The sequence below is a fragment of the Sarcophilus harrisii genome, chromosome 5, assembly GCF_902635505.1.
Source record: "Sarcophilus harrisii chromosome 5, mSarHar1.11, whole genome shotgun sequence".
NCBI lineage: Eukaryota > Metazoa > Chordata > Mammalia > Dasyuromorphia > Dasyuridae > Sarcophilus > Sarcophilus harrisii.
Genome location: NC_045430.1, coordinates 24,296,556 through 24,313,506, shown reverse-complemented (window position 1 = coordinate 24,313,506; position 16,951 = coordinate 24,296,556). Strand labels below are relative to the sequence as shown.

The 16,951-nt window shown below is 37.7% G+C and overlaps 1 protein-coding gene across 1 annotated transcript in view; it reads right to left on the bottom strand.

The window, feature by feature from the left end:
- Nucleotides 1-14,967, bottom strand: part of SLC5A8 (solute carrier family 5 member 8) — a 49,423-nt gene extending 34,456 nt beyond the window's left edge. The window contains exons 1-3 of the mRNA XM_031938043.1: nucleotides 14,607-14,967; nucleotides 6,009-6,074; nucleotides 1,554-1,605 (exon numbers count right to left, since the gene is read on the bottom strand). Coding sequence (XP_031793903.1) covers nucleotides 1,554-1,605; nucleotides 6,009-6,074; nucleotides 14,607-14,957 — 469 coding nt within the window. The 5' untranslated portion in view covers nucleotides 14,958-14,967. The remainder of the gene's footprint in view (nucleotides 1-1,553; nucleotides 1,606-6,008; nucleotides 6,075-14,606) is intronic.
- Between the last annotated feature and the right edge of the window lie 1,984 nt (nucleotides 14,968-16,951).

The window sequence follows — 16,951 nt, the reverse complement described above, 5'->3', positions numbered from 1 at the left end:
TACTATAGTCCAGCCCTCCAACAGTCTGAGGGACAGTGAACTGGCCCCCTATTTAAAAAGTTTGAGGACCCCTGGACACACACAACTGTAATTCTAGGTACCCTGTTACCAGTAAGACAGACTACCCGATCTCTTGAATTTGAGAGATCTAAATTTTAGTAGGCTAAGCCAATCAGGTATTGGAACTAGTTCAATACAAATATGACAAAATGAAAGAGGACACCAGGATGCCTAGGGAGTTTTCAATAAGCTGAGGTCAGAAATGAAGCAGGCCAAAATGACATCTCTGTGCCAAAATGAATTAAGAACAGATAAATCTACCGGTCTCAGACACTTAATACTTTCTAGCTGTGTGATCCTGGGCAAGTCACTGAACCCCAATTCCCTCAGCAAAAAAAAAAAAGAAAAGAAAAGAAATGAGAATTATGACAGATAAATCTAAAATTGGGTCACTGTAATATTTTTAAAGGTATATTAGAAGCAAGTCAGCAGGACTTCACAGATGACTGCCTTTAGGGAGAGCTGTAGGAGATGACATTAAAAGTGAGTAGTATGGGACAAAAAGCTATGGATTTGTATATTCCAATATTTTTAAAGCAAAAAAGAAAAAAACTTATTAATTCAAAAATAAAGATAAAAAAATAAAGCACATAAAAACAGAAGGCAGTTGAGCAGGACATAGAGATAGGATAGTTTTAAGTTTACAATATGTAGAACTTTCTTAGTCTTTTTGCTTGAAAAAAGTAAACATATGCTTTTTAAATACAGTGTCATATACTTGACTTTTATGGAACTTTTATGAACTTCACATGTGGTTTCTTCATTATGGGTGGGGATGGGGGAAAGAATTTAAAACTCAAGGGTTTTTTTGTTTGTTTGTTTTGTTTTTTTGCTGAGACAATTGGAGTTAAGTGACTTGCCCAGGATCACACAGCCAGGAGTTAAGTGTCTGAGGTCAAATTTGAATTCAGGACCTCTTGACTTCAAGGCTAATGCTCTATCCACTACACCAACTAGCTTCCCCCAAACTCAAAAATTTTTGTTTTGAATGTATTTGGGGAAAAATATTAAATAAATAAATAAAATACCAAATAAAGTATTATGAAATGGAACTATGGAGCTTAATGTCTCTTCAAACTCAAAGATTCTAAGATTCTAGGAAGTGTTTTTATCACATAAAGAGAATTACTATGTAAGAGGAGGAAATATTTCCCATATCTCTCATGAAATTTATAAAAGATAACTTTGTGAGCTGGAAAGAAAATACTGGATTTGAAGGCAGGGGTATCAAAGGAATTGAGTTCAAATTCTAACTGAGCCACTTAGTATCTCTGAGACCTTAGGCAATTTACTTAACCTCTGTGGGCTTCAGTTTCCTTAACTGTAAAATGAAGGGTTCATTGAGCTCACTTCTAAAGTCTCTTCTGATAACTATAATATGTAAGAACCTTTGATCTTAGACTAGGCTCCCATGATTCCATGAAAGTCACCAAAAGCTCATCTCCATCATGGTGCTACATCAAACCATTATCCTTGACGATTCAAAAATTTACCTTGATTCAAAGCAAGAGCTGGAGCATAAATAACAATTCCAGTATATAGAATCTAGAAAAGGAAAACCAGAGTAAGAAAACTCAAATAATACAGCTTAACAATATATTAATTTTTAAAATTTAAAGCCCATTTATTGTTCATTTGCAATAGTAACTCTCTATTATTTAACTTATTTTGTATATGGAGAGAAAATATCCTCTCCCTCTTGTGTCCTCCAGCTGGTTCCATCTCCAGAATAAGTAGTTTCATTGTATGAACCCAACAATTAATTTTCATGTTTTGTTGACTACATGTGTAAATAATTTTACTAATAAAATTATATATATATGTTAATCATTAAATGATAAATGAATGAAAAATACAAGTCCTTTTATCCAATGGTCTTGTCTTCTTCTATTAGCTCCATGAGAACCTTTTGAATTTTCCTTACCCTGATACCTCCACCTGGGTTAGGACTCCTTAGGAAAGCCTTGCTTTCCCCCTCCTGCATCTCAACTTTATTTATTATTACCCATTAGTTATTTTCCTACTCTCTGGCCATTCCCTTCTTTTGTGTTTTTAACTTGTAGTTAATAATAATAAGATTTATACAGTACTATATCTAGTAGTGGCTATAGTAATAGCTATATCTAACTACTACTATAGTATTTATATAGTACTTTAAACTTTACAAAACACTTTGTACACATTAACTCATATTTATGTTTTAAAATAATGTACCTCACATATGAATAATATTTCAATTGGGTCTAGTAACTATTGCCAACTCTGAACATTACACCTTTTATTATAACATTATTGTTGTTATTTATGCACATATTTTTCAATTCCTACTAGATGATAAGCTTCATTAGTGGAGAAATTAGTTTGTTTTCTTCTTTGTATTTAATATAGTGTTTTGCATACAATTAGGGACTCAATAAATATTTGTTGAACAGTTCAGGAATTTCCAAAAATGAATCACACCCACACCCACTCTTGTTGAATTCTGTCACATTTCAGCAAAGACACTGAAAAACTAGAGTCTATCGCCAGAGAGACAAGCAGAATTGGCGTTGACCAAAGGGCTAGGGGATAGTCAGCCTAGAGTAGAGAAAATCTGTGGCATATGGACTGAGGGTCATAAAGAAGAGAGGCCAGATGGCTAAATTCAAGTGTTTGAAGGATTCTCCTGCAAGAGGGACTGAACATCCTCTTCCCCCCTCCAGAGAACTGAACCAGAAAAAAGTATCAAAATGTCAGAGATGGAATTTGGAGCTGTCCAACAGTGGGATAACCTTTCAAGGAGATGAGCTCCCCATTGATGAAGATCTTCACATGCAAACTGGATAAGCATAGGGCTCAGACACAGAACTGCATGGAATCTACCTAATTCTGACTCTGCATTTTATTTTACACATGAGAAAATTGAGCTCCAAGATGACATGCCGAAAATAACAGGTAGCAATCACCAAAGGTGAGATTGGAACTCAGGTTCTCCTCTGGAGCTAGTGATTTTTCCATTGCCCCATTGTGGAGATGATGTAAAAGGGATCCCTATTCAGTTAGGGCATTCTAGCTTCCAGCTTTGGCATTCTGCACTCCCATGCTCCTAGCTTTACTCTCTCTTCATTAGAAGGACTTTATATAGATATTCTCATATTTCTATATATCCTTCTTTTTTGTCTTTATGGGAATATATTATATTCATTGGTATAGCTTAGTCTGCTTAACTATTTTCTAGCCAGTAAAATATAACCTTTACTTCTCTTAATGGAACTATTTCCTAATAACTTGGCACCGTTATGATTATTATTCTATTTAGGGAGGCAATCAGGATTAAGTGATTTGTCTAGGGTCCCCCAGCTGGTTAGTGTCTGAGAACACAAGTCCTTCTGAATACAGAGCCAGTGCTTTATCCACTGTGACCTAACTGTTCCCACATCATTTTTTAAAACAAAATTGCATTTCCATCTTCGCTGCTGTGTATGTGTGTGGGTGACTGAAAAAACCATAAACATGTCCAGAAATTTTCTTGGGATGGGGGGGAATGAGAGTTCCTCACTCCTAATCAATCACTTTTCTGAGCACTTTAAAGAATGATTTAGGGAAGGATTGAATTGGCAGGGAAAATAGGAATCATTAATTGTACATATTAGCTATAGACTTCTCTCAGTAGCTCAAGCCAAGAAGTATGAGCAGTTTTCCTTTTCTCCTTCTTTATTCCTCTCCTACCTCCTGGAGAATCAGGATAAAAGTTTGGCCCAAACAACATTCAAGTCACTATAACAAAGGTCTACGTGACTTTCAATTATCAAAATGAAGAAGAAAAGTCTTCCAGCTTTTCCCACTGATTCACTCCTGAGAGACTGACTGTGCTTTGCCAAAATCCTTATCCACGATGAAGTGCTGAACCTGATGAATCAGAGAGGCTCTTTGGGACAGCCCTTTGCCACATCAGTAACCCCAAACACTTCAGGCAACAATTAACATTCCTGACTTCAAAATGACTTATTTTGCCAAGCTTTTGAACCAGGTTGAGCCAATTTCCCTGGCACATTCCTGTGTTCTTGGATCGTTTTTTTGAGGAAATGCTTGGCTTTGAAGGAGAGCTCATCAATGTGTGATTTTTATGACCTCCCAATTTAAAAGCTGGTTTTCAGTTGAGTAAGCATTTGGTATTTCTTTTATTAAAGACCTAATAATTTTTTTGGAAAGCCACCTTTGATTCATGCATGCCTTTTTCAATCTCCTCTTCTCGAAGTGTCAAACAAAAATGATGAGTCTCTGTACAAGTATCCATTGTTGGCTTTTAATTTCTCTTCCTGATATTTGATTCTTATCATTCCAATGAATAGAAAAGTACATTGAGAGTCAAGAACTTAGTGTGAAATGCATAGAAACTGCATGATCCAAAGCAAATTAGGTCCTTGCTCTAAAACCCAGGATCTTCATCTCTAAAGCGGAAATAATAACCATAAATTTACATTATCTAAAATAATATTTTTAAGTGAAAACGAAGCAGAATGTTGGATGAGTGGTATGAAAATATATCTTCCATGAGTATACATATGTAACCTATATCAAATTGTTTACTATCTTAGGGAAGGGAGAGGTGAAGAAGGGAGGGAGAAAATTTGAAAATCAGAATTTTAAAAAATGAATGTCAAAAATTGCCTTTACATATGATTGGAAAGAAAAGGGGAAAAAAAGAATGGATGTTGAGTTTGGAGGTCAGAGGATCTGGATTCAAATCCTGATTTTACAACTTTGCTTTTTCATTTTTAATTTAATTTTCATTTCAAAAACTAAATTTTCCTCAGCTTAAGTATTTTTGTTTCCATTCCTCCAAGTATTTATTTCTTAAATTCTCCCACAAAAGACTGTCTTGGGCTATTTTCAATCACTTCCAGACTCATTTTTGCCATCCTATAATCAGCAGATATTAAAAATACACATTCTGATTTATTTTAATAAAAAAATCATTTCAAGTTTCCTTTCTTCAAGTATAAAAGTAAAAAAAGAAGACTTGTAAAATCCCTTTCTAGCTCTAAAGACATAAGTCAATGATCAAATAGCAGCAGGCGTTGAGCTCTGGACCAGGGGTCAGCAAGATGAAGATTCAAATTTTGCCACCCTATTTACCAGCTATGTGGCTTTGGAAAATTACTATTCTTCTTCAGGTCTCAGTTTACTCATTTGTCAAAATGAAGGGATATAACTCCATCAGTTCCAAATATTTGTCAATATGAGTCCCCTGTGCAGAACACATCAAATCCTTTGTATATTCACCACCTAGCTGAACCCCACAGGAGTACACTGAGAAAAGTGCTTTGCAATTCTTAACTATATGTGGGGAATTATCAGTAATTCTTGAGCATTTCCAATAAAATCTTCAAATATCTTTGCCATATTAAGTTATTTACAACAATTTTTTTAATTGAAGAAATTGGGGTTTAATAGATATTGCCCAAAGTTAAGTAAGTTTATATGACTTTTTCAGACCAAGTCTACAGATTCATCTAAATAATCCTATTTGTGAATAACAATCATTATTGTGGCAATAATAATTGTTATTATAAACAACTAAAATTTATGTAGTACTTTAAGGTCTGCAACATACTTTAGAAATATCGCATTAGGAGGTAGATACTATTATTGTCTGGGGGAAACTGAGACTCAGAAAAGTTTTGACTTGTCCCATATCACAAAACTAGTGACTGTCTAGTAAGATTTAAACTCAGAACATTTTCTGAGTTCATTAAAACTCTGTTCTCAATACTCTATAATAACAGGAATACTGTCATCCTCATTTTCTCCTATTTCTCTTTTTATCTTTCCCTTTTCACTTAGACCAAAATTTTGTAAACTCTTTTAGAAGCTTCCCAATGAACAAGACACCCAGTTTCCATAGATATTTGACCAAAACATTTTAGATTGCAAAAGTATAAAAAGTACACTGGAGAGCTACTTACCGTTTGAATGATGAACAAAATGGTCCCACAGAGGCGAATCCATTTATTAAAACGAAGCTCTAAGTACTTTAAAAAAGAAAAAAAGGTAAAATACTTTAGTAGACATGACCAATACTTCCCATCCTAGAAGAGTGTCTAACATAGTTTTAAATCTACAAGAATCAGAAGATCAAACCCTGCAGAAGAGCCCAGATCCTTTGTAGGACCATCACCTGCCATCCATCCCCCAAATGAATAAACCATTCTCAGGATCCTTGAGAACTTGGAAGAGCAATCTAGGAATCATGAAACTAATGATAAAGGAAGAAATTCCCATTGATGGCCCAAGTTAACATTAGACAGTCCAACTCTACAGTATATGACAGTGCAAACAAAACAGGGCTCAAAGTTAGGGGAAGTGAGTTAATTAAAGGGACCCTATTACTTCTGGATTTTTTTCTTTGTTTATCTATATGAAATTCACAAGTCCTACATAGAATGTTGCTTGACTTAAATAAGGACAAATACCTTTATCTCACTTTTTGTCGTCTATGTTATCCCCCCTAGAGGACTGATATTATCTTAATAGAGTGTTTTTCCCTTTTTTTATTGTTTTCTTTTTTCTGGTTATACATGTATGTTATTGTTTTTTTAATACACATTTTTAATGAATCATATTGGGAGGAGAGAAAAATCATAGCAAAAGGGGAAAACCACAAGAAGAAAAAAAAATAGAAGAAAAAAAATTTTTTAAAAAGCAACATGTGTTGATTTACATTCAGTTTCTATAGTTCTCTCTCTGGATTCAGATGGCATTTTCTATCCAAAATTTATTGGAACTGCCTTGGATCATTGAACCAAGTCTTTCATAGTTGATCATTGCACAATCTTGCTGTTACTGTATACAGTGTATTCCTGGTTCACTCAGCATCAGTTCATGTAAATCTTTCTAAGCCTTTCTAAAATCAGTTTGTTCATCATTTTTTATAGAACAATAATATTCGATTATTTTCATATGCTATAATTTATTCAACCATTCTCCAACTGATGACCATCTATTCATTTTCCAATTCTTTGCCACCACAAAAAGAGCTGCTACAAAAATGTTTGTTAAAGAGGGTCTCTTTCCCATAAGTGGAGATCCCAAAGATACCCCAGTGTGCTTCTACCTCTAGACCAGGGCTTCTTAAACCTTTTACATTAGAGATCTCTTTCCCCCCAAGAAATTTTTATGTGACCTGGGATATATAGGCATATAAAATAGTTATACAAATCACTACTAATAATAAATCAAAATTTCTCAATGTCTACATTAAGTTATAAGTTCCCATATAGGGCTACAATCCACAGTTTAAGAAGCAAGGTTCTACAGAACCAAGAAAACATTGTAGATGGCAAGATTATGGGATGATCAATGCAATGACTCAAGATAATTGCAATAGACTTGGGATAGAAAATATCATCTGCATTCAGAGAGAGAAATGTGGAAGCTGACTGTGGATTGAAGCATAGTATTTTCACCTTAATTTGTTTGTTTATTTGCTTTCTCTTTCTCATGGTTTTTTGCCTTTTGGTCTCACTTTTCTTACACAAGATGATAAATATGGAATTGTGTTTAAAAGGTTTGTTTGTCAGATTGCTATCTTGGAGAGAGGGGAGGTACGAAAGAGGGAAAAAATTGGAATACAGAGTCTTACAAAAATGAATATTGAAAACTGTCTTTACATGTATTTGGAAAAATAAAATACTATCGAGAAAAAAAAAAAGAAGAAACAGGTTTAGAAGATTTCTCTCCATTTGGGGACTTTGTTATAACACTTTAGGAAGAAGTCTCTTTGAAGGCCTCTTTCTTTACAATCAAGTCATCCCAAAGGGGACAGACTCATCTCTTAAGAGCTATCCTCACACCCCTGATCAAACCAGAGTAGGAGAAAAAACAGGGATATAGATAAAAATTAAAAAAAAAATTTCCTTCACAATCACACAATCCTGTGATGTGGGTGATAACTGCATTATTCTTCCCTATTTTTCAGATGAGGAGGTTTAGACAAGTTAAATGATTTGCCCTATAGTTATGCACACCTGCATTTTTGATTTCCTTCACAAGCTAATTGTACAATAATTCAGAGTCTGATTCTTTTTGTACAGCAAAATAATGTTTTGGTCATGTATACTTATTGTGTATCTAAGTTATATTTTAATATATTTTAACATCTACTGGTCATCCTGACATTTAGGGGAGGGGGTGGGGGGGTAAGAGGTGAAAAATTGGAACAAGAGGTTTGGCAATTGTTAATGCTGTAAAGTTACCTATGTATATATCCTGTAAATAAAAGGCTATTAAATAAAAAAAATTCAAAAAAAAAAAAAAAAAAAAAAGAAAAAAAAAAGTTACATGATTTGCCCAGTCACAGAGCCAGTAAGTATCAGAATTGGGATTCTAACCCTTGTTTTCCTATTTGCACTATTTTTTTCTACTAGGTCGCACTACCTTTCTTGTAAGCTATAGAGCTCTGAAGACATAGTTAATTATATTTTCCAAAATGACTTTTAGCAGCTAGTGTTAGACAAAGGAAGGTAAAACATTAAAAAGATGTGAAACCCAAGCAATAAGGTTGAGCTTGAAAATATTTACACTTCCAATTGAACAATCAATTTTTAGGGTTATTCAATTATAATCAACTCTCCATGACCCTATTTGAAGTTTTCTTGGCACAAATACTGGAGTGGTTTGCCATTTCCTTCTCCAGCTCATTTTACAAATGAGGAAACGATGGCAAACAGGGTTAAATAATTTACTCAGGGCCATACAGATTGAGGGCAAATCTAAATTCAGATCCTATTGATACTAGGCCTGGTATTCTATCCATTGTACCATTCAGATGCCCCAATTTTTTTATCTTACATGAAAAGAATGTCCTAGAGAAACACTTTAGCTTTTCTGGAATTGGTAAACTTGTTTTTTAATTTATTAGCTATATTTCAATAGAATTGGGGTTTTTGTAGTCTTATATATATCTTATTCATTGACAAACATTGTTCATAGGCTTCATCAGCCCTCCAAAGGGATTAACGATACAAAAGAGATTAAAATCTCCTTCTTTAGTGGCTTCTTCTATGGCCTCTATTTATTTTTATTAAAGTGTTTTATTTTCAAAAGATATGCATGTATAATTTTTCAACACAGACTCTTGCAAAACCTTGCATTCTAATTTCCCCTCCTTTCCCTCCACCCTCTCCCCTAGATGGCAAGTAATCCAATATATGTTAAACATGTTTAAATTATATGTTAAATCTAGCATATGTATACATATTTATACAATTATCACGCAGCACAAGAAAAATCAGATCAAAAAGGAAAAAAAATGAGAAAGAAAACAAAATGCAATTAAATAACAACAAAAAGAATGAGAATGCTATGTTGTGGTCCACACTCAGTTCCCACAGTCCTCTCTCTGGGTGTAGTTGTCTCTCTTCATCACAAGACCATTGGAACTCATGGCTTCTATTTTTCTGATGTGCTTCTAAAATTCCCTTTTCCTCTCGCTTTTGACCAATTTCTCTTGAATGATTGCTCTCTATCCAGGCATTTTTCCCATAATTTCCTAGACTCGACCCTGTCTACCTGAGTTACATCCCATCACTCTGGAGTAATCATAGGCAGCTAGGGGGAACAATAGATAAAAAGTGTTGAGGTTGGAATCAGGAATCTTCCTGAGTTCGAATCCAGCCTCAGATATTTTCTAGCTGTGTGACTCTGAACAAGTCACTTTACTTTGCTTGCCTCAGTTTCCTCACCTGTAAAATGGGCTGAAGAAAGAAATGGCAAATCACTCCAGTATCTCTGTCAAGAAAACCCTAAATGGTGTCACAAAGAGTTAAGCATGACTGAAACAGCTAAACAACAACAAGATGCTACTTCCTGCAGGAACATGGAAAAATAGCCATGATCCATCTCACAGCAATGTCAGCTGATTTTTTTTTAAATGACACTCTCCAATTCAGTTCATTCCAACAAGCAGTCATCAAGCACTTACCATATGAGTGGCAATAGGGATAGAGAAATATGGCTTGTGAAGGAAGACCTGGGATTGATTCCTGCTTCTGCAGCATTGTGACACTGAGCAATTCACTTAATCTTATTCCTCCAGACAACTGTCTAAAACAGCAAATCTCAAAGTAGAGTTAAGGGATCCCTGGGGATCCTATGACCCCTTCAGGGACCCTATGGGGTTAAAATAAATTTCCTTACAATACCAGGATTTTTAATTTCCAGTACAGTTAATAATGGTAAATATAACCCACAACAACAAAAGCTATCAGATTTTAAAAGCTCCTTAATAATTTTTAAGAGAATAAGGGAGTCCTAAAACCTAAAATTTGAAAATGACTGCTCTGACAAAAGTTCTTAACCTGGGGATTGTGAAATTGCTATTGTTTGTTTTTCTTCAATATTTTGTTAACTATATTTCATTATAATTGGTTTCTCTAACCTCATGTATTTAATGAATTTAAAAGCAATCATCCTAAGAAGGATCTATCAAGTTCATCAGACTGCAAAAGAAGTTCAGAGAGAGGAAAGGGAGAGAGAGAGAGACAGAGAGGGGGAAAGACAGAAAAACAAAGGGAGAAAGACAGAGAGAAAGAAGAGCAGAAGAGGGAAAGGGGAAAAGAGAGAAAGAGACAGAGAGAGAGAGAGGAAGGGAGGGAGGAGAGAAGGGAGGGGGAAAGGAAGAGAAGAAGGGAGAGAGAAGGGAAGAGGGAGGGGAAGGGAAAATAATTTAAGACAGTGATGAGTAGTAGGAGTTGTTTGTGTGTATGTGTGGTTTTTTGGACCAGTTCTAGTACCAATAAAATCAGAGAATGAGCCCCACCCCTCCCCACAGAACAAACAATTGCCTGTGACACTCCTCTGAGTATTAGAGATACACAGATAAAAACAAAACCAAAAAAAAAAAAATAGCCCCTGCTTTAAGAGGCTTACATTCCATAGGAGAATAGAGCTAAATATAGTGAAATATAAATGAGATAATTGGGACAAGTGAAAGAGGATTTAGAATATGAGGCCCTGAGTTTGAATCTAAACACTGCTACTTACTACCTGTGCAGGTAACTTAACCTGTCGTTTAAAATGTGACAATTGGATAAGGAAAGGATCTCTCCCAGCTCTGAATCTAAAAGAAATTAATAATGAGATAATTTGCTGGGGGTGAGATGAGAGAAAATAAAAACCAATATCAACTGTGAAGATCTGGAAAATTTTCCAAGAAAAAGCTGAGCATTGAAGGAAACTAAGGGGAGCCAGCATGCAAACTTGGATTGGTAGGGAAGAGACCAGAGATAGCCCAACCCCTTCACTTTACAGAAAGGCGAACAGTCTCATAAAGGGTATTGAATAAGTCACAGAAGTGGCAAGATCAGGATTAGAACTCAGATCCTTTGACTCAAAAACCAGCCCTTTCCATTGTACCTCACGGAAACGGAAGCATCCTCACTATGAAATTGCCCATCAGTTCTGTCGATTGGAGCAAATAGACTAACTAGGAACTGCTGACCTCTGGTTGTTATGCTGTATGAAATGGAACACTTGTCTGTTGAGATTCAAAGTATTAATTAACAGACGAGGAAGGGAGGGAGGTGAAGATGACCGCTGAAGGCATCTCTGTCCAACCACAAATTCAAGGCTGAACTTTCTGTGTCACCTTTCAAAAGTCCTTCTCTTTCCTGGCTCTTGTCTCCCACCTCCTTTTTAAATTTCAAGCTATCTTGATTAAGCATCAACCCTGTGCAATGTCAACAGATTCTTCAGTGTCCTGAGAATGCAGAGCACCCCCTGAGCCAGGCCTGGGAGAGAGAGAATTTAGAAAAAAAGACAATATGGCCCTCCCGGAGCTCCCAGCCCAGTGCAGGTAGAAAGAAGGACAATGTAGGATTTCCAGGAGCCTAACAGCTTTCTCTAAAGTATTTTACAGAAGCACAGCCTATAATTATGTTGTGTGCACTTTTTGCTATGAATGTCAGGACTGTACAGGTTCAAAAGATCACAGAGAGAGAGGAGGGTCCCGGGAGTTGGGGGGTCATCCCGATGATGGGGAGAAGCCAGGAAAGCTGCAAGTCTGACTTCAGACATACGGGAATGGCTGTGGGAGTGGCAAAATTCACTAACACTAAAAGATTCAGAGAATTTTCTGATCTGCAGTGGGGAGAGTTTCTTACTACAATAAAATCACAAATCCACTCCTTACTCTTCCCTCTCCCTCTCTCTCACCCTCTCCCTTTTCTTCTCCTTCTCTCCTTCTCTTCCTCTCCTTCCCCTCTCTCCCTCTCCGTCTTCTTCTCCCTCTCCCCCCATTTCCTTTCGCTCTCTGCCTCTCCCTCTACCTATCTTCCTCCCTTTCTCCCTCCCTTTCTCCCCCCTCTCTCTTTCTCTCTCTCCCTCTCTTCTCATTCTCCCTTTTTCCTTCTCTTCCTTTCCCTTTCCCTCTCTCTCCCTCTCTCTCCTTCTTCTTCTTCTCCCTTTCCTTCTGTGTCTCCCTCTGCCTATCTCCCTCCTTTTCTCCCCCTCCCCACTCTCCCCTTTTCTCCCCCTCTCCCTCTTTTCTCTCCCTCTCTCTATTTTGTGAAAAAGTGGTCGTCTTGGATGTAAATTAGGGTTTCATTTTCCCCAATAATAAAAGATTCATCAGAAGTTAGATGGAATGTGAAAATCATATCCTCTAAACTAACTATTTAATGAAGCATTAGAATTCTAGAATTATACCTTCCCCTTTCTAAGGAGAGTAGATTAGTCCTTCTGCCCCTAACCTCCTGTTTCCTCTTCTGAAAAAAAATAAAAGTCCTCTTTTTCCCTCTCCCTTTCTCTTCCTCTTCTTCTCCCTCTCTCTTTCCCTCTCCCTCTCCCCCTCCATTCCTCCTCCTTCTCTGTCTCTCTCATTCTCTGTCTATCTCTGTCTCTGCCTCCACTTTTCTCTTTACCCCTCCCTCTCTCTCTTCTCTCTTCCACTCTCTCTGTCACTCTCTCTTCCTTTCTCTATCTCTGTCTGTCTCTCTTTCTCTTTCTCCTCTTCCTATCTCCATCTCTTTGTCCTTCCCTCTCTCTATACATATATGTTTATATAAATATACACACGAGTCTCTTTCTGTATATTTATCTATAAAGATCTATTTATACATAAATATATAAATTAAATCATAAATAAAATTTAAATAAATAAATATTTATTATATTTTTATATTATTAATGATATTGTAAGGTCATTTTTCTATCTATTAAACCATGTCACCTCACATATATATGTGTCTCTGTGTATGTATGCCATGATTCTAAGAAATATATTGGAGAAAAGTGCTAGTATCATGAACATCTTAAGATAATGTTTATTTCTATCATATACACATAGTATATGTCCCAATCTCTATTACATACCTGTGTGTGTGTATATATAAATAATATATATATATATATATATATATATATATATATATATATATATATATATATATATATATATATCTGTGTTTCCAGATATGAGATTTCATCATTGTATAGAACTCCCAGTCTGAACACTCCCTTCATTAAAGCAGATCAGTCAGCTGTCATTTATTTCAATGAATTGCCCTGCACTAAAAGATTAGGTTACTTTTCTGTAGTCACTGAGAAGCAAAACTTGAAGGCAAGCCTTCCTGACCTCAAGATCAGCTATCTATCATCTAGAAAAAGCCTTGTTTCCTTTATATAGGTATGAGAGAAGAACAGGGTGTACTTAATCTCACCCTTCAGAGATAACAAACGGAGGAAGGAATAGGATAATTGCTTTGTGCCAGGACATAGGGAGGTTAATTGCCAGGATGGGGATTGTCATCAGGTGCTTTACTATTTTACCTGGAAAATGAATTCAAAATAGATCCAAGCTCAGCTCTTTTGGTTCCCGGCTCAGTTTGTCCATCCCCTCTCATAATATGAGCTAGAAATATTATTTTTCTAGCCCTCATTCCAACCTTAATTTGGGATACATCATCCCTATGGCAAATTTCAGGAGGGAAAGATACAGTGTTAAGCTTCTGAAATCAACAAATTGTCGTGGAAATCCTTCCACCCTTCTGCTTCCCAATGAGCCAACAAGGTTGAGAGGATGACTAAATAAACATTTGACAGTGTCATTGCAGCCTTCCCAAGAGATGATGGGGAAAGGAGAAAGGATTTCCTAAATGGGGAGGAAGTATGTTACAGAATTTAGAATCGGAGGACTCACTGCTTAATACTAGAGTGACCCTGGCCGTGTCATTTAATCTCTTCTGGGACCCAATGGGAAGGGAAGGTTGATTTTGATGACCCTTAAGGTCTCTCCAATTCTAAATCTACAATCTTATTGTACTGCATTGTATATCAGTGTATTGCACTGATTATATAGAAATAGAAATATTAGAGATCTCAGCCTTAAGTGGGCCTTTCCTTCTTATTAAGTAGGGCTTTTTGTTCAAGTGGACTTTTGAGTCCAGTTCCATCCCTGAGGAGGGTCTCTAGAAACCCCACCTTTGTTTCTCCGATGGGAAAGCCAAATTCAGTATTGTAAGATCTGCCCAAACCAAACCCCTCAGAGGTCGAGGGGGGCATCTTACCTCGTAGGTGCTGGTAATTCCCAGTTTGTAAAAGACTGGAAGGAAGACCTCCGCGCTGACGATGACCACCAAGGCGTAAGTGATGGCAAAGATGCAGAAAATGGCCCCAAAGCGATAGACCTCCGAGGGGGTCCCCAGGACTGTGACCGCGGACATGAAGCTGGCGGTGAGGGACAGCGCCACGGGGACGGCCGTCATTTTCCGGCCCCCCATCAGGAAGTCCTTGGAGGTCTGCTGGCCGCCCCCCGCGAAGGCATAGTAGACCCCGATGGCCGCGGAGATGAGCAGCATCGCGGCGAATACCAAGTAATCCCACACCACGAAGGTGCCGATTTCCCGCGGCGCGCTCATGACTGCGCAGCGCAGGTGTCGGAGGGAGCCGGCGTCTGGGGGAGCACCTGGCCGGAGGGGAGTGTGACACAAGTGTCCCTAAGTCAATCCGCCGGACCCCTGGAGTCTTCTCCGGGGAGGATCTCCTGCTTGGCCCACTCACCCACCCACCGGGGGGACGGGCGGAGAGCGCAGCTGGACGCGCCTGGAGCCGGGCACTCGGAGTCCGGGACTGGAAGTGTGGGAAGGTGCGCAAAGAGACTGAGCAGGTGTAAGTGACTCAGCTGCCAGCGACTCACTGCTTGGCAGCCTCCGGGGACGGCAAAGCTGGGCTGGATCCCGGGGACCTGAGCGAGGCTGGTGACACAGGTAAGGAGTGCGATGTCTGCGAACCTTGGTCAGCGAACTAGCAGGAAGTGGGAACTTTGGCCACCCCATCGGGAAGGGCAGATGCAAATTTAAAAGGAGAGGGAGAGGCTGGAGGAGGAGGAGTATGTGTTAGACTGTTTCTGCAACTCCTGGCATTACGGGAAAATAAACCAAGGGGTTTTTCTTTTAACAGCTAACTTCTCGGACTGTGGAGAAAGATCCGTAGATCTTACCTTCTCCAGATTTCTAAAGGATGGAAGGAAAAACAAACGTATTTGTCTGCTCCTGGGACTCCAGCCGTGCGTGTGATCTTAGTAATACTGGGACACATATGTTTATAAAGACACATCTGCAAATCAGATAATACATAAGCATACTCTTGATAATATTCAAGATTCTGTGTTGCAATAATTATGCGAATTCTATGCATTTATGCAATTTCAATGAGGTCCTGGGGATCTAAGTAGGCGGTAGCAGGGAAAACTGAAGCATTGATAGGATCATAATACTCCTTTAGCCAAGCTCAGAGGAGCCCTGACTGTATAGAAATAGAAATATTAGAGTTCTCAGCCTTAACTGGGCTTTTTGTTCTTATTGAGTAGGGCTTGTTGTTCAAGTGGACTTTTGATTACAATTTTATTCCTAATGAGGGAATGACTAATTAGATTAATGACTAATGACTAATTAGAATAATTAATTAGAGACCCTAATGAGGGTCTCTAAAAAGTCCACCTTTGCTTCTCCAATCGGAAAGCCCAGTTATGTCAAACCCCCAGGTTTTATTTCCCTATAAAACATCTCTTTGTCCTGTAGATCTACACTAATTTCTCTATGGATTTAGCCCACCAGTCAATGGTTAACATCTTGTGATAGCTAACTCTTTTTAGGGGGCTAAATACCTTTTATGGTTTGCCCACCAGTCAATGGTGTAATCCATTTGCCCACTAACCCCATTTTGGGGGTTAGTCTGCTAACTTCTCTAAGAATTGAGCCCTCCAGTCAATAACATAAATCCACCTTATGGCATCTTCCTCCTGGTGAATTGTGAAGTCCATTAGGGAACTTGTCTTTCTCTTTGATAATTGTTAAAACCCTTTTTCTTGCTAACTTCTCTTAGAATTTAGCCTAGAACAGCACAATAAATTCTTTGCTCTTTGATTTGGAGGATCTAAGCCTACAAATTCTTTTGAGAAAACTTGCCACACCAACTTGTAACCTCAATTTTCTTTTGGGGTCTGACCCTGTACCTCATCATTTGGTGGCTAACCTCATCATTCTGGTGACCTGGTACAGGAAGAGTCAGAACTGCATCCCATTACCTTAAAAATGTGACTAATAACACAGTCATTGAAGTCACAAGCCTTATGTAATATGATTTTTGGGTAGTAGATTTTTGAGAGAGATAAATGGTTATTAACAATCAATGATTTGGGGAGTTCCAGAGTTCCCTCATTTTTCTATACTCATTTAAAAGTTCAATATCTTGAAGAACACTGAATTAACTCTCCTCAATCTTGGCCAGACTCCACCCAGTCTTAGCAGATATCTCTGATCTTAGGGGAATTCTATTCAACAGGTGGCAGTGGATCTTTTCATCTAGATTGCCCAAGTCTTGGTATAGAGATAATTCTGCCTAAGAGTGGCAC